This window comes from Lemur catta, chromosome 12 (assembly GCF_020740605.2).
Source record: "Lemur catta isolate mLemCat1 chromosome 12, mLemCat1.pri, whole genome shotgun sequence".
Lineage (NCBI taxonomy): Eukaryota > Metazoa > Chordata > Mammalia > Primates > Lemuridae > Lemur > Lemur catta.
The window spans coordinates 58,593,767-58,612,920 of record NC_059139.1 but is presented as its reverse complement, the minus strand read 5'-3'; the positions used below and the strand labels follow the sequence as shown (position 1 = coordinate 58,612,920).

Below are 19,154 nucleotides of genomic sequence, written 5' to 3'. Positions count from 1 at the left end.
TTTTTCCTCTGAAATACATACCCATTCACTCACTGCTCATTAATGACATTGCTAATGCCATCTAATTCTCTGTACTGGAAAGCAGCGTAATTACATACATTAGTAAGTAGGCTTGCTTTCCTTTGTTTAATATGGGTGTGTCTGTATGGATAATTCTTTACTGTGACTCTTCCTCAATAAAAGAAACTACTGTACTCTCTTGACAATAGAGTCAGGTAATGCTGACTCTAGCTGTCGATGTCAGTGTAATCAGAATGTTAAGAACAATAAAAGCATCTTAAAATTGATGCCAGCAATATGACTGTGGTTTATCCTGATCAAAGTCATTGTGATTGCTAATCTACACTTAAGGGCTTAATGCTTTTCTCTCCAGAATTTCAAGTATCTAAATTGTCCCACATTTTAGAAGAAGGGCAAATTATGCTCTCTGGGAATATATGAGAACTAAGGATCATAAACACAGTAAAATCACACTGTATCCTTCTTGGCAGCAATCACCTTTCCTTAGGCAACACCAGATTCATCCACTAATGTCAGTTATAACTAAGAGGAGTGGTATCCTAAATACCCCATCAAGGAGTGAGTAACAATAGTAAAGTTGAAGTAATGATGGAAAAGAAACGGCATTTTCATCTCATGTAACTGTGAAAGGATGAATAACGTCAAATTATCTATCAGTTTTAGTAGAGTAGAAAGTTGAAGTGTTTCTAAACCAATATTTAAATTTTCTGCAGATAATTTTCAATCTCCCTCCTCGGTTCCCTGTTTTCCCCTCTGCCAAGCTTTCCACCAGATACAGTTATTAGGGAGCATTTGACGGGTTCTATTCACTTGAAATTTGAACTCCCTTCACTTTCTCTGAAGACTTTGTAACTTCATTTGTATGTGCTTATTAAGTGGAGGGAAAAGTTTATATCGATAATAAGCTTTTAAAAAATAATTTTCAAACACAGGCATTGGTAAATCCAAGAAGTCTAATTCCAAAGCTAAACACTGTATCTAAAGGCTTAGAAAACTAAATTTTGAAACTTATCTAAGGAGAAATTCCATGGACGCAGAAAATGCTTTTTTGCATATTTTAAACCTTTTTGAAACAGTAACCTGTAGGTTTAGGAGCCTGTCAGAGACTAGAGACAGGATTCCCGAGGCCTGGACCAGTTAAGTACTGTAATTACTACTGGGCAAGTCAACAAAGGCTTCCTAAATCGCTCTAAGAAGGCTACTGCCCCTAAGTGCCTCCAAGCACATTCTCCTCACCCTGGGGCATGCTCTGGTGTCGATGCGAGTCTTTAAGCTGATGTTTGATGTAATTGTGAGTTCCTGGGGCCTCCAGGCCTCCTTCATCTGTAACTGGGTTTCCTTTCCTCCTACAGAGCTTGCACTAGCACTCATTTATCTCAGAGTTCAAATCTCTCCCTGCCTTCTACTCAAAGCCTCAACATCAAGTCAGAACCTGTTTCTCCTCCTAGAGACCGTACCACCACCCCTTCGAGATACCCACAACACACGCGCCACGAGGCGGGGAGATCTCCTGTTGACAGCTTGAGCAGCTGTAGCAGTTCGTACGACGGGAGCGACCGAGAGGATCACCGGAACGAATTCCACTCCCCCATTGGACTCACCAGACCTTCGCCGGACGAAAGGGAAAGTCCCTCAGTCAAGCGCATGCGACTCTCTGAAGGATGGGCAACATGATCAGATTATTACTTAATAGTTTTTTTTTTTTTCTTGCAGTGTGTGTGTGTGCTATACCTTAATGGGGAAGGGGGGTCGATATGCATTATATGTGCCGTGTGTGGAAAAAAAAAAAAAGTCAGGTACTCTGTTTTGTAAAAGTACTTTTAAATTGCCTCAGTGATACAGTATAAAGATAAACAGAAATGCTGAGATAAGCTTAGCACTTGAGTTGTACAACAGAACACTTGTACAAAATAGATTTTAAGGCTAACTTCTTTTCACTGTTGTGCTCCTTTGCAAAATGTATGTTACAATAGATAGTGTCATGTTGCAGGTTCAACGTTATTTACATGTAAATAGACAAAAGGAAACATTTGCCAAAAGCGGCAGATCTTTACTGAAAGAGAGAGCAGCTGTTATGCAACATATAGAAAAATGTATAGATGTTTGGACAGACCCGGTAATGGGTGGCCATTGGTAAATGTTAGGAACACGCCAGGTCACCTGACATCCCAAGAACGCTCACAAACCTGCAGGCATATCATTGGCGTATGGCACTCATTAAAAAGGATCAAAGACCATTAAAAGAGGACCATACCTATTTAAAAAAAAAAAATGTGGAGTTTGAGGGCTAACGTATTTAATTAAATAAATAAATAAATCTGGGTCTGCATCTCTTATTAAATAAAAATATAAAAATATGTACATTACATTTTGCTTATTTTCATATAAAAGGTAAGACAGAGTTTGCAAAGCATTTGTGGCTTTTTGTAGTTTACTTAAGCCAAAATGTGTTTTTTTCCCCTTGATAGCTTCGCTAATATTTTAAACAGTCCTGTAAAAAACCAAAAAGGACTTTTTGTATAGAAAGCACTACCCTAAGCCATGAAGAACTCCATGCTTTGCTAACCAAGATAACTGTTTTCTCTTTGTAGAAGTTTTGTTTTTGAAATGTGTATTTCTAATTATATAAAATATTAAGAATCTTTTAAAAAATCTGTGAAATTAACATGCTTGTGTATAGCTTTCTAATATATATAATATTATGGTAATAGCAGAAGTTTTGTTATCTTAATAGCGGGAGGGGGGTATATTTGTGCAGTTGCACATTTGAGTAACTATTTTCTTTCTGTTTTCTTTTACTCTGCATACATTTTTGTAAGTTCAAGGTCAGCTGTCAAAAGGATAACCTGTGGGGTTAGAACATATCACATTGCAACACCCTAAATTGTTTTTAATATATTAGCAATCTATTGGGTCAACTGACATCCATTGTATATACTAATTAGTTTCTTTCATGCTATTTTTTTGTTTGTTTTTTGCATTTTTATCAAATGCAGGGCCCCTTTCTGATCTCACCATTTCACCATGCATCTTGGAATTCAGTAAGTGCATATCCTAACTTGCCCATATTCTAAATCATCTGGTTGGTTTTCAGCCTAGAATTTGATAATGCTTTTTTGAAATATGCCCAGAATAGAGAAGCTGTGGTGGGGCACATGTCCTGCAAATACGGCCCTAGAAACAAGTGATATGGCGTTAACTTGGTGAATAAGTTATAAATTCCCACAGAAGAAAAATGTGAAAGACTGGGTGCTAGACAAGAAGGAAGCAGGTAAAGGGATAGTTGCTTTGTCATCCGTTTTTAATTATTTTAACTGACCCTTAACAATCTTGTCAGCAATATAGGACTGTTGAACAATCCCGGTGTGTCAGGACCCCCAAATGTCACTTCTGCATAAAGCATGTATGTCATCTATTTTTTCTTCAATAAAGAGATTTAATAGCCATTTCGAGAAATCCCATTAAAGAACCTCTCTATGTCCCTTTTTGTAATTTTTCAAAAAAATATGACTCTTGCCTAATATTTGTCTATAAGGGATTAATTTCCAGACCCTTTAAAAAGTGAGTGCCATAAAAAAAAGTCGATATATATTGTTTAAAAGATATTTCAGTCTAGGAATGATTTTCCTTCTCTTGGAATGTGAAGATCTGTCGATTCATCTCCAACCATATGCATTGACATTCACAGCAAAGAAGATATAGACAGTAACATCAACACTGCTATATCATGTGTAGGACATTTCTTATCCATTTTTTTCTTTTACTTGCATAGTTGCTATGTGTTTCTCATTGTAAAAGGCTGCCGCTGGGTGGCAGAAGCCAAGAGACCTTATTAACTAGGCTATATTTTTCTTAACTTGATCTGAAATCCACAATTAGACCACAATGCACCTTTGGTTGTATCCATATAGGATGCTAGCCTGCCTTGTACTAATGTTTTATATACTAAAAACAAAAACAAAAAAATCTATCAACCATTTCATATATATCCCACTACTCAAGGTATCCATGGAACATGAAAGAATAACATTTATGCAGAGGAAAAACAGAAAATCATCCCTGAAAATAAACACACACACTCACACACACATACAAGGGGGGAGGGGAAATAAAATCATCTTCCTCACCATAGACTTGATCCCATCCTTACAACCCATTCTTATAACTTGATGTGTATAAAATATGCAAACATGTCACAGATGTTCTTTGACATTTCAAAACACTTTAGTATATCAATATCAATAGATACTTACCAATGGGTGGGAAAGGGTCATTATATGAAAATATGAAGAAATAGCCATATTAATTTTTTACCTGCAATTTGCCTCAGCAACAAAAAAAAAGTGAATTTCTAATGCTGAAGATAAAGTCAGCTAACGTACCAGCAGAAGCCTTGGCTATTTATAGCAGTTCTGACAATAGTTTTACAAGAACATGCAAAGAACAGAATCACTGGAAAATGGATGCCAGTCATCTCTTGTTCCCACTACTGAATTCATATAAAGTGGTGGCAGGATAGCGAAGGGATAATCTGAGAATTTTTTAAAGATGATTTAATGAGAAGAAGCACAATTTTGATTGTGATGAGTCACTTTCTGTAAACAATCTGGGTCTATCTTACCCTTATACCTTATCTGTAACTTAACCATTTATTGTATTTGCAAAGCCAGTATGGTTTTTATCATGGTAAATCCTTTGTATTCAGGAGTGTAGGGCAGAGCCCTGAGGGAGTATTATTTTACATACCCCGTCCTAGAGCAACATTTTAGGCAACATTCTTTATTGCAAGTAAAAGAACCGTAAGTGGCATTTTACACAGCTGCAAGTATTGTTGTATCTTACCCTATTTTAAAAGATTTTTGGTGTTAGTAAGCTCACATACTGATAACAGTGATGCAATATATGCAAGCTGCACAACCTGTATATTGTATGCATTGGTGCGTGGAGGCTGTTCATTTCAACCTTTTTAAAAATTGTGTTTTTTAACAAAATGGCTTATTTTTTCCCAAAGGTGGAATTCAGCATTTTGTAATGATGAATATAAAAATACCTGTCATCCTCAGATCATTTAAAGGTTAACTGAAGTGATAATTTTTTTTAAATCCCAAGACACTTTTTAAAAGAATGTCTGCCCTCTTACACTTTTATGTATTTGTTTTCCTTACATACCCATCTTTTAACTTAGAAATAGCAATTTTTTGCCCCCTTTATCCTTTTGTTTGTTTTTTCAGAGAGTAAATGCTTTGTATTTCTTTCTTTAAAAAAAAAAAAATTTTTTTTTTTTTTTTTTTTAAAGAAGAAGCCACTTGAACCCTCAATAAAGGCTGTTGCCTAAGCATGGCATACTTCATCTGTTCTCGTTTGTGCCATCTGCTGTGATGTCGTCACTTACATGGCGTTAATTTCCTGCCACTACAGATCTTTTGAAGATTGCTGGAATACTGGTGTCTGTTAGAATGCTTCAGACTACAGATGTAATTAAAGGCTTTTCTTAATATGTTTTAACCAAAGATGTGGAGCAATCCAAGCCACATATCTTCTACATTAAAATTTGTCCATTTTGGTTACTTTCATAATCGGGTATTGCATTTTGCCTTCCCTGTTCATACCTCAAATTGATTCATACCTCAGTTTAATTCAGAGAGGTCAGCTAAGTGACGGATTCTGTTGTGGTTTGGATGCAGTACCAGTGTTCTCTTGGAGCAAAGTAGACCTGGGTCACTGTAGGCATAGGACTTGGATTGCTTCAGATGGTTTGCTGTATCATTTTTCTTCTTTTTCTTTTGCTGGGGACTTGTTTCCATTAAATGACAGTAATTAAAATAGCTTGTAAATGAGGGCATACAAGCATTTGCAACAAATATTCAAATAGAGGCTCACAGCGGCATAAGCTGGACTTTGTCGCCACTAGATGACAAGATGTTATAACTAAGTTAAACCACATCTGTGTATCTCAAGGGACTTAATTCAGCTGTCTGTAGTGAATAAAAGTGGGAAATTTTCAAAAGTTTCTCCTGCTGGAAATAAGGTATAATTTGTATTTTGCAGACAATTCAGTAAAGTTACTGGCTTTCTTAGTGATGCAGTGTCTGTGGTGCATTTTTTTAATTAACATTTTGCTGTTTAAATTTATTCCATTTTATTGTGTTTTTAAAAAGCAGCTTATCCCACAAGCACAAATGAGGTTTCTCAGTTTTCAACTCAAAATATATGAAAAGATGAATAGTGTGTTTGTGTGGGAGGGGTGTGAATTGGAGAACAGTTCTTAGGGTAATACAGTATTCAGCTAGTGTGGGAGGTTTGAGGTTCTTATCAAGTGGTTCAACTTCTTTATCAAATTAGTTCCATAAAGATCTTTTCTAACGTGTTTGAATACACAGAATTTTCTAAAAGTCATTGTAAAAGGCAATAACCCTGAAATGTTTTTTTTTTTTTACTAAAATGTGTAGAAAGTGTTTCCAGAAGTATTTTTTTCTTGATCAAAATGATTTCTGAAGGTTGAAAACATATCTAAATATTTCAGTAAATTAGTGAATTCATACATTTTTAGAAACTATCAGATATATCCATTATTAAAATCCAATTACAGTCTCTAAAGGGAATGTCCTTAACAAGATGGATAGAAAGATGAATTTAAAAACTGAAAAGGAAAACAAGAAGAAGGCATCAGTGAGCCAACTGGAGAACTTTGGACTTCTGCAGTAGCAGGGATTCCTGCTCTGAAGAAAAGGAATGCAGCTCAGGGAAACGTTGCATATGGCTTCAAAATAGCAGCAATTATGCTTTGTTCTCTTTATTCATTTTCAGCAAACATTTATTAAGCAATTATTATGTAACTCATGTGGTAGATTCCAGGATGAATGAAGATGTAGCCTTGCCCTTAGAAAACTTAGGAACTAATAGGAGAAAAAAAGTGTGCTCCGAGAAGTCTACAAAGTGCCATGAGGGAACCACTATGACCATCTTTGAAGCACAGCAGAGCAAAGGCCCACAACAAAATCTACCCAACAGAGACAGCTTAATTGCTTTTGGAGGGTGGGCTGGATTAAGAAAGGCCCAGAAGGATGAGGTCAAGGCTGTTGTTGTGGGTGTGTGACCCCTGCAGTCACACATGGCCCCACCCTGTGTTCAGCTTAGTGCTTTGCTGTCATCCTCCTGAAATCTTAATAATTTCATCTTTTAGTTTGTGTTTTGTAGGTGAAGTCCATAGGACTATAGAGCATGTGCATAAGCAGAGGAGATATACAAGAAAAAGTAAAAAGCTTTATATTTTAGTACCTCTAACAGAAGGTACCTTCATCCTGCTTTTTCAACAAGGACTCTCACATTTTCATTTTATACCAGGCCCTGCAATTATGACACCAGCCAAGGATGAGGGCATTCCACAAGGAATAAATAGTAGATACCAAAGGCACAGAAATGGGAAAACCAGAGACAAATTTGCGGGAATTGTGGACTGTTCTAGGTGAAATGCAGCAGCCATGTGTAGGGCAACAGTGAGAGACAGGAGTAGAAGAGTTGGTTGGTTGTGATTATATAGTTGCAAACTAGGAAGGCTCAAGTTGAATCAATTAATTGAAAGATTTAATAGTGATAGAATTGTCAGAATTCAGTAAATGGTTAGGTTAATGGTAAGAATGATGATAGATAAGGAATTGTTAAAGTTTATGGTTTTAGGCTTGAATGATGAGGATCCTAGTAATATCCAAATTGGAAATTGAGAGGTCACTGCTTTGCATGGAAGGTAATTAATTCAGTTCTTCACATGTTGAGTTTGACCTATATCTAGCTACGATGTGAGAATGTTGTAAATAAAGACTTAGGATACCCATTAATGCTGGCCCCATTTTTGGATGGGATTCTTTTATTTCAGTGATGTTTGGGAGTGTAGATTAATGGATTTGACAAAAGAAAACAAAAACTATCCAGAACAGAGCATCTGAATTTTCATTTTGTGATTTGAGGAAATCATTTTTCTGTTTTGTTTGCATATTACCATGGCATTTTTCCCAAGTGTTACCCTTACAGATTGACTTCTAACCAAGATCCAGAGGTGAAAGAGGAAAGCCAAGTTCACTTCCCCACTGTGTATCTCCCTTGAATTTCAACTGTCCTTATTTTCTGAGAGCAAATATCTCCATCTCTAAAAATTAGGCTACTCTTTAACCTCTCCTCTCCCAAGCACAGCCTCGCTCGCAGGGGACTTTTGCCTAAGAGTTAAGAGTTATGCAAACATGTGGGAAGACATTTATAGTTTCTGGCCCTGAAGTATTCCTGGTTTTAGTGGCAGCCTCGGCTGCCAGATCATCAGCTCCATCACATCCCCAAGCTTGATTGCTTAAGACTCGAAGAAGAACCTCCAGCCCCGATGTAGCCATCTTTAATCACTAACTTCTGGAAATGATGATCACCCTTTGAGTCTGGTAACTCCGTACAAAAGCCAGGCTGATAGGGAGGAAACACAAACTACCAGTGGGGCAATTGCGCACTTAGAAAGTACTTAGGAGATCACTTTGTTCAAACACTCCAAGGCCAGAAATATAGGGTCCTTGTCAGATGCCTTGACCCACCACCCTTCTCTCCACCAAGGGAGAACTAACGCTGGAGAGGTTGCAAGGGGGAGGGGGGCAATCTAAGAAAACAGACACCAACGCTGGAGTGTGAGTGAGGGCAAGATGCTAACATATACAAGGGCTGTCCGGAAAGTATCCGACCATTGTTCATATAACAAGACTGGTTACATGGCTGGGTGGCTGGATACTTTCCGGATAGCCCTCATATTGAGTACCTTCTCTGCAATGGATTTGACCTACATTATTTTATTTAACCTGCTCAATGATCCTGTGACAAGGGTGCAGTTTTCCTAGAGGTACTAGTTGAGCATTAGATCAACTTTACCCCTCACAAGTGAAGTAACATTTGTCAAGTTATTTATTCTCTCTAAGCATCAATTTTTCTCTAATTCATTAGGGTTTATCACTAACTCACAGGGTTGCTCTGAGGTCCAGTTAAGACTTCTATGGGTGCTAATCACTACAAAGATCAGGATCCCTACTCTCCCACAAGTTACTCACAATAAACACAGCCCTACTCTGTAAAATAATGGTAAAAGAAGTCAACAAAGTTCTAATTTTTCCTATGATGACTACAATGCGCTTTTTTATTTCTTTAGGAATATCACATACTTTCCCAAAAGACAATTTAGTATGCTCCAATTTTGCTGATGTTCAAGGCACATACACTTCTTAGGGAGAAAGCCTTGCTAAACAGGTATTCATCCAAAGCTACCCACTACTGGTGCTAAATAAATCAAAATGCAGAGACTGTTCAGAAGTGATAGTTACAGAAAGAGAATTACCTTCTTTGAACATTTATTCCATAAGTATAAGTAAGAACCCTGCTTGGAAATGCAAACCTGTTTGTAAAAGTTTACATGCACAGTAAACATTATCAAAGTATAGGGAAGGTTCCCATCCGTAAAGAAATGCTTAAATAAATGATGGTACATCCACACTATGGACTACTACACAACAGTTAAAAAAACATAAACCAAAGCCTCTAGGTATTGATATGGAAAACTGCCAGAAAATATTTTTAGATCAAAAAGCAATAATGGAGCAGTGTATAGAGTATGCTACCTTTCAGGTAAGAAAACAAGACATTTTCTCATATTTGCATAAAGAAACACTGGAAGAATATACAAAGAAACTAACAAACTAGCTACCAAAGTGTCAGCGGTTTGGGGAAAGGGGTGAATGGGAAAGAAAGACTTGGCAACATAAACTTTTTAATATTGTTTTGATTTTTGAACAACATGAATATGCTACTTATTTTTTTTAAAGGTTTTAGCTTAGAAAACAAGCCCCTCCCCAAAGCTCAAATACCCCACCTGAATAGATCTATAGAAAGCTCTCCTCTGACTGAAGAGGCCTTTGGAAAATGTGTGTGGAGCAAAGTGCAGGACTGATGGGCTTGCCTCTAGGATTCTCCGGGTACAGAAGGCCTCAGCTGTGACCTCTGGATGGCAGACCTGCAATCTTAAAATATGGAGTTTGCTTCTCTACTGACTACACTAGTCAGCCAAAGAGCCTTATTAAAGCAAGCAGGTTCCCATAATTAAATCACAAATATAATTTTCTAATAATATTTGGGCTTTCTTTGCCATTTTCCTGGCCACTTCTCTGCATTTTTTTTACCTGAATTCAGAATTCATCCCATAAGGTTTAACTTACTCAGCCTAATTAAGAATCTCTTTATCCTATTGAGCTATCTAATATTAAGACTCAAAAATCTAGGAATCTTGGCTGGATTTCTGTTGAACCTACAGCTGCCTTTCTCATTGTCATTATCACCTCCCACATGACCAACCCAACTATGGTATTAGAACACAAAAAACAAGTCATTCTTACCAACTTCTGTGTCCATAACAATCAGCTGAAATGGCATGGCGATTGTGCTACTTTCTGGTATGTCCTAATTCATCAACTACATATCCAACTTAGATTTAGAAGGTTCAAAATAATCTTTTTCACTCTTCTCCACATTTCTGTTCTTCTCATTTACTATGCTGGTTTATGGACTTTGCATACACAAAGTTTTACCTTTAAAACACGTGAAAGAAATTATTTGACCAAATAAAAAAACACATTCTCAACTTCAGATTTCTACTGGAGATAAAAGAATAATACTTTCTACCACCACTCCCATGAAACCCCCAGCCTGTGATGGTATTTGTCCTTTGAGTTTAATGATTAAAAAAAGAACTCAGAAAAATAATTTGCATCTTCCAAACGGTGTGTCCTCTCTAGAATCCACTTTAAATGTACTGACAACAATATGAAGACTATACAACAGCCTTCTGAGACCTCACTTACCTTGATGAAGCCCAGTTTTCTTCCTGCTTTTTTAATAATGCATTTTATAGAATCTGAGAATGGAAGAGAAATTTACTGTGAAATATAGAATCAAGAAATAGGAGACACGATGCATTGAACTTCCGTGTTTAGAAAATTGTGCATGACTAGTTATTAGGTAAAACAAAGTGTAACTAATTTTGGTACTAATTGTGATAACAGTTATTAAAAACCACTCATTAAAGTTTATGTGAGGATTATGCTGAGTGAAAGAAACTGGGCACAAAAGAGAACAAACTATAATTCCATTTACATGCGATTCAAGAACAGATAAAACTAATCTATGTTGCTGGAAATCAGAATAGTGGTTGCCTGTCAGATGTGGGAATTGACCAGAAGAGGGCATGAAAGGACCTTCTGGTGTGATAGAAATGTCCTATATCTTGATTGGGATGGTATGTCAAAATTCACCTAAGTATACATTTAAGATCTGCGCATTTTACTCTGTGTAAATTTTATCTCAATTTAAAAAATGCATATGGGAAGAGAAATCTCCAATTCAGAATATTATATGAGAAATAGTAGTAGGTGGCTCACACCTGTAATCTTAGTACTCTGGGAGGCCAGGCCAGGAGGATCGCTTGAGCGCAGGAGTTCAAGACCAGCCTGAGCAAGAGCGAGACCCATCTCTACAAAAAATAGAAAAAATTAGCTGGGCGTGATGATGCATGTGCCTTTAGTCCCAGCTACTTGGGAGGTTGAGGCAGGAGGATTGCTTAAGCCCAGGAGTTTGAGGTTGCTGTGAGCTATGATGATGCAATTGCACTCTAGCCTGGGCAAAAGAGCAAAACTGTCTCAAAAATAAAATAAAAGAAAATAAAGAAAAAGAAAAAAGAAATAGTAGTAGGGACTACCACTCCCAGGTGCTTGCTGTTAAAGTGTCCCAGGGCCCTGCTTCAATACCAATAATCATTATAACTCCATTGAGCCCTGATTCATATTAAGATAAGCTGCTCAAAAAGTATGAGTTTCCTTAAATACTTTGAACATACTCCCCTAACAATATTTGTTTTACTATTATTATTTTACCATATACAGAGGAAGGTAAACTTCAGTTCAGCTCTGATCAACGTATCACAAATGCTAAATTAGTAGCAGTAAACTAATATAATTACATTGAGACTGAACATGTAATGTAACAATATATATCAAATAAATTGACTCCTTCAAGGGTGAAGATATCATTTATTCCAGGATATTAGATGGCTTGACTTTTTTGCTATCGAGAGTCTTACATTCTTACCAACTCTTGCTCACCATACTGTTAAACCTCAGAAGATAAAAGAGGATAAGAAAGCTAGAATGCATATCTTTTGTCTCTAGACTGTCCAAAAAAAGACTTCATTAATATTCTCCCAGGGAAACTATTTGAAGCTTCAGTATGTATAGTACCAAAAGTGATTGTTAATGCAACCGGTAATATTAAACCACTTTCTATAAAATTGATCATTGAGCCACTCATCTTTGAGGGTTAAACAAAGGACAGTACAAATAAAAATAAAAGGCCCAGGTGCATTTCGAGGTGCACTTAGTGAAATTAAGTGCAAGGCCTATCTGGTTAAGTACCTGAAGCTACCAGTGGAATTTCATGAGTGTATGAGATTCAGAGAAAAGTACATATCATCAATAGAAAAAGGTGCCTTAAATGGAGGTGACGCAGGAAGTAAACATTCCAATCTTCTCTTAATTATTAAGAAAAAAAAATCCCAAACATTAAAACATAATATTTCTTCACAAGGTATTAGGAACTATTTGTTTTTATGCATTTAATCAAATACATGTATATAACCCTAATTAACATTCAGCATTTACACACATACACACACATAACATACACACATGTAGTTCATGAACCTGAATCAGATTAGTACAATAGACAGTAAAAAAGAGGCCTTGATTTTTCTACGTGGATATTTATCCCAGAATATAAACTCTATGAGAGTGAAAGATTTCTCACCTCGGCTTTTGCTCATTGTCCCTTGTCTGTCACCACCACAGTTCTGTTCACACCCAAGCAAGCAATCAGTGTGTGAGGACAAGCAGAAAGAGCACAAGAAAGCCTCATTCTGCAAAGTAGGCTTTCGGGCCTAAATTATAAGGTAACCAGATTACTGCTCTATTTTTCCTAAGTGACATCAAAGAGTGACTCTTGCATTACTCCCAGTGTGTCTTCGTGCTGAAGAGGAGGATGCAAAGTGCACCTGTGTAGAAAAGGTGAACAAGCAGGGGTCCCACAGCAACACCAGACTGCCAGCATTTATTTTATTATAAACTATCATCCGGATTAAATAGCCTTTCGCAGTGATAGTCCTGTGCTGTTTTTACCACGTATAAGTTATGTCTTAAATCCTTAGCAATATACAGTATATTGTGTATTAAGAAATGTCTTAAATCTTCATGGTGCCATTTACAAAGTTGTAGATGTTGGTAAAGCAGCAGCATGATGTGGTCAAAAGATTATAAACTTTGACATCTGTGTTTGAATGCCCCTTTGGCCATCTACAAATTGTGCAAAAAGTTGTTTAATTTCTTTGGGCCAGTTTCCTCATCTTTAAATGGAAATAACATCTGTATTTAGAGATGTTATAAGGATTTTTAAAACTATATATATACTCACACATGTGTATAGTTGTTACAGCGTATGTATGTATATATGCACAATTTTTATATATAGTTATATGTGTGCACATGTATATATATATATACACACACATATATATGTGTATATCAATCTGGCACTCAGTATTTACTTGACAATTTAGTGTACTATATAGCACTACACATTCACAGCATCTTAGTGAAAAGTAAATATACCTCTAACTGAGCTGAAAGTTTTCAGAAAGTAACTGGGCATAGTAAATGGTTATTCTCCTTACCTGGAACCAACTACCAGGAGTAATGAACTACATATTAAAGAATTCCCAAATGCAAGTTAATTATAGTTGTTAAAAAATTAGTTTAAAATATTTTCCAAAATATTGGAAAATGAAAATATTATGAAGAAGTATTATTGTGAGGAGACAATTCTTCGTGGATCTCTCCCATTGATACATATCTTGTTGGGTTTACCAGGAATGCAAGACCAGACTACTTTTTAACCAGGTCATTTCTCAGGGTTGGGTGTGCAGCAAGCAACCTTCAATAGCTCCTTCAACAAAGAATGGGCTTATTTAATGCTTGCTATACAAGTGGTGAACTCCCCCAAGCTCAGTGTTCCTCAGCTACAGTACAAACCAAACCCACTGTGCACATACCGTCTGTCTGGGACATATCACAACACCCCAAAGGACAATGCAAATATGTTGATGCTCATGCTGTGCCATGAGTGATAAAGTCTTTTGTCTCTGATTCAGGAGTCTCATGTCTTCTGCCAGCATCCATGAAACATAACAGGCTTACTAATTAGTCTGTAAGTTTTTGCAGGGGGAATGGGGTGGTGGCAGAAACATGGCTTTTTAACAAAGGATAGACAAAGGCCCCACAGTTTGCATTCAATGATATGAAAACACTTCCTGAAGTCCAGTAGCTGATGTTCTTCCCTAAATGGTAGGTGAGGGAGAGGTAAACATTCCTCACTGTTGTACCATTAATGAGGCTAAGCAATGAGAGATAGGATTATAACAAGCTACAAAAAAGGTATCTTAGTAGTTACTCACTATCTTCCAAATGGTTGGAGGAAGGGATATTAACATGACAAAAGGACAAGAAAGCTCCATCACTCCAGCTAAAAGACAATGTGGCTGAGGCTACTCAGTCAAGGAATCCCTAAAACTGAAATAAATGATGTCAGAGTAGTGATTTTGCTCATCAATATAGCCCTTTGGGTGAACTGCAAACGTCAGACATTTGTTTGATTAAGCCTCAAAAGCAAAAGTGAATGCAAAGTTTTGCCTAGTTGTTCAGGGCTGGCCATGTCTGTGCACCTGGCCTCTGCCATAGCCAGACTTGTCCAGCAACAAGAATGAGACACTGGATGTGGGGTCACAGAAAGATTACAGGGCAAAATGCAGTACATGAACAAGGACAGAAAGGAAGGGACCCCTTGACCCAGGTGCTCTCCAGATGCCGAAGGTGCACAGAGAAGGAAGCAGCTCTGACACTAAGATATCAATCCTAGAGTCAGGAGTCAAAGGGGATAAATAGGCTAACAATTACATTTCCTCCTCCCATCCATCCCCACCATTGCTGGGCTCCCCTGCCCCCCTGCATTCCCCAACTTCCCAGGCTGCGGAATAGCATGATCTTCTGGTTACTGCTGCTGTATCCCCTGAAATACATGTGTTAGCCTCCTTAGCCTGTGATCCTGTAAGTAAAAATGCTTCTGAATTCAACTGATTCAATGTAGGCAAAGTTCACAGTGGAGAAGATAAACTAAAGTAACCTTATGCGTGGGGCATTTATGCTGCTACTACACTGTTGCTGTGACTTCTACATCTGAACACATTATGGAATTTCAATGTGTTATATGCCCTATATGCCTGCACTTCCCTGTCCCATCAGTGATTGACAGGACCCATACAGGAATCACTACATGCACTATCCTTTTAGGGTGGTCAAGAACAATAAAAACCCAGGGGAACAAAAGAAATCACAGCTTTAGTTAAAAACTTAAAGGCTTCCAGGTACTCAGAGAGGTCATTTTTAGGACCTGCCAGGACACCACTACCTGCCTAACATAGGTGAAAAGAGGAAGATATTAACCTCTTCCTGAGGTCTTGTTGAAACTTAATGCCTGATGCCTGAAAGCCTTGTAACTTGCCATCCCCATTTTGGGGCAGGTCAACTCTAACGTGATGGTTAACAAGGTAGGAATGCCCAACAGCCTTACTAGTCAGACAGAAGCGGTATATCGAATGCAGGCTGCCTCAGCCTAGCAGCATGTTGGCTTTATGTGAAGAGGTAGCAGCTACCCCTTTGGGGACCTCCCTATCCCCCACTCAATCCCATGAAGCAAAGCCAATGGCTCAATGGGGCCCTTTTCATAGAGCTTTTCCCAAATGCCTCTGCCTAGCTCACTAATGAGTAAGCTAAGTTAATAGCTGATGATTTCCACTGGAAAACAGCAGTTGTCCAGCCTCAATGACAGACTAGAAGACTGTCACAGGGACCTGTGACCACAATGAGTTGAATTGAAAGCCATTATCCTTGCCTTAGATAATACTTCTAAGGACCAAGCATATTATATTTTTACTGACTGTTGGTTTGTAGTCAATGACCTAGGTATCTGTTCTGGCCTTTGGAGAACTACAGGCTGTACGATAAAGGCAGCCCTGTTTAAGGGCAGCAAACTAAAATAAAATTATGGTTGTTGGTCAAATAATCTGGGTCACTCACATAGATATCTTTGAAAAAGATTCATTTTCTAATGAGAATAACTAAATCAAGCTACTGATCAGCTTACACTCTCCAGATAGCCACCATTACCTATATCTATCCTAATATCACACATGGCAACATATCAACCATCATGGACTAGGCACAAACTAAAGAACAATGTGTTTCTGGTGCAGATGCCAGTACTGCATGCCAGTCCTGTGACTGCTGCCAAATATTGGTTCACGTGTCTTTCAGTGAAGAACTTGCTACGCTTCAATAGGCACTGTCCCAGCTATTCCTGGAAAATTGACTATACTGGACATTTGGCCCCACTTACTGTTGATGCCTTACCACTGTTGATACTTTTTCAGGTTATGATGTTGCTGCTCTAAGCTAATCATCTGAGTTTGGTCACACCATTGTGGGTCTTGAAATCATACTATTTCATATTTTCAGCTTTCTAGACAATCTATAGCCTGAATTTATGCTTTGTGTCTCAAAGGCCACCCAACAATGAACCAAAGGTCAACGTATCTGGTGGCTATTCCATGCACCAACCATTCACAGGCATTTGGTCCTGTAGTGCCCTGGAAAAGCCTTTACAAAAATCACAAGAATATTTCTGACTCCACCTCCCTCAGCTCCTCTTGGTTCACACAACTTAGTTAGGCAGTCTAGTTACTGAATGCAGCTGTCCACAGAAAGGTTTCATCTTTGGCTGATTCTTGGATAATGATCAGAAAAGGGTGGGAGATTATAGATATCTATTTGGAAACTTTAGGATTCCACCACCTGACTGAGTATGAAACTTCTTTCTTTCCCTCAACAGCAGCCAGAGGCTGGCCTAACTGGTACATGCTCCAGGTGACAAACTAGCCAAATGTTTTGCTCACTGTGGCATCCTAAGCTGCTAGAATGATACCTGGCATAGAATCAACTCTCAAATATTTCTTGAATGAATGATATGAGTAAAATAAAGTATTCCAGAACGTTTGAATTCTTTAAATTGGTTAAAAAATAGTTTAATGTTAATATATTTAGATATATTTTATTTATATTAATTTCTGATACTATTCATTATAAGAATAAACCACAGTTTTTCATTTCCTTCATTGATGGACAGTTAGTTTGTATGTATCAACACAGAAAAATCATGAAAACATAAATTTCAGAGAAAAAGCAAAGTTCTAGATATGTAAATATGTAGTAATAGATTTTTAAAATGCACAGGAGAAATATACATTAACTTTTGGATAGTGGTTACCTCTGGAAAGAAAGAAAAAGGGAAGATAAAGGATTAGAAGGTAGAGGGATAGCTAATTTTTAACTTATTTCTCTTCTTAAAATCAAATTCAAAAAAAATGAGATCTTTCAAATGTGGATAGTGGTTTGTTATTTTGTTAACATTTTTGTGCACATTTGAAATATTTTATGTTCAAATTTAAAAAATAATTTTTAAACAATGATAATATTTTCTGTCTTTGAACAAACTCCTTCATTACCAGTGGACACATGAGGATTTAAGTTCAACCTAAGAGTAGTAAGTTAACATAATTTTTATTTATACTGAAAACCAATAATTTCTAATACCATAATGTTTATTTTTATTTGCATAAAAACAAAATGAAATTAAGTTGAATTGTTAAGTAAGAAATACTATCACATTTTGCCATTTTATTTGTAGTCTTGTAAACATATGGACTCATATGTTTACCTTATATACCTTGTATATAAGGTATACCTATTATAAGGTATACCTTATATAACCTTATGTAAAGTTAGTATTATTTCTGATATAAATTCTTTGAGAAGCTAATAATATCCCATTCTTAGGTGATATTTATGCAGTATTTCCAAATAAGCTTATATATAGGGACTTAAGGGTTACATACTTTTGGGAGATATGTTCCCTCCACTTATAATAAATGAGTAATTCTACAGAAATATGCTTCTCCTTACTTACACTTTACACACAACCCAAATTATTTGATATCAAGAGTTGTATCTACTTACAAATACATTTTGTTGCATCTTATTTTATGCAGTTCCCTTAAGGACTTGTTTGAGAGAATTCCAGCTAATTTAATAATGTAAGTTTGCTATACCAGCAAGAACTCCTATCTATAAGTGGAAAGAAGCCAGAGCTCTTTAAGCTGCCTCAAAAAAAAAAAAAAAAATTAGTCAAAGCAAGTTAGAATCTTCAGTCATCTTTAGGTGAAGAATCAGATACTAACCAGATAACTTGTAATTTTGTACACTATAACTACATGCAAATGTGAAGGTTAAGTAAGAACAGGAGGAAGCAATTACATGTTCTCCTGAACTGTTCAATTGCATTTTTCCCTACAGATCAGTATCCTCTAATGGTGACTTTTATGGATCTTGAAATAGTTGACTGATGAATTTCTTATTCTTCCATTACAAAATAACATATATTCAGGAAATAGGGCCAAAATAATAAAAAATTTTGAAGTAACTCTTACTAAGTTCTCAGGTAAATGTGTACATAAATTCCTTTAGACTTTGACCATGTGTTTTTCTTCACTGGAGAAGGTAATGGGTGAGCAGTAGAAGATGATTTTTTCAGGCATTTGTGACCAAAGGACATGACTGAGATATGACTGTGATGCTCTCTTTGTTTTTTCCTTCACTAAGGAAATAGTTATTAAACCCTAGGTGCAAAACAGCCATATTTTAGGTGCCTTGGAAAATAAAATAATTTTTCTAAAGTATAGCCCCTGTTGTCAAGGCATTTTGAAACTAGAATGTCAGGAAGAGTTAGAAATATCATCTGTTGCTGTGGCAAAGAGCCAAGCCAACTATCCCCGACTGGGCTGGAATCCAACCAAACACCTTGGATAGTTTACTCCCATCTTCTGCCAAGTGAACCAAGTGGTTTATATG

The 19,154-nt window shown here is 37.0% G+C and overlaps 1 protein-coding gene across 21 annotated transcripts in view; it reads left to right on the top strand.

Annotated features, from left to right (window-relative positions):
* MEF2C (myocyte enhancer factor 2C) overlaps positions 1-6,102 on the top strand; it is a 147,467-nt gene extending 141,365 nt beyond the window's left edge. For 15 of the 21 annotated variants that reach the window (XM_045566252.1, XM_045566254.1, XM_045566266.1 and 12 more), the window contains one exon: positions 1,374-6,102. In XM_045566252.1, the coding sequence (XP_045422208.1) occupies positions 1,374-1,695 (322 nt within the window). In that variant the 3' untranslated portion in view covers positions 1,696-6,102. The remainder of the gene's footprint in view (positions 1-1,373) is intronic. The other 6 variants (XM_045566264.1, XM_045566263.1, XM_045566260.1 and 3 more) reach the window with 1 other exon arrangement.
* Positions 6,103-19,154: the final 13,052 nt, after the last annotated feature.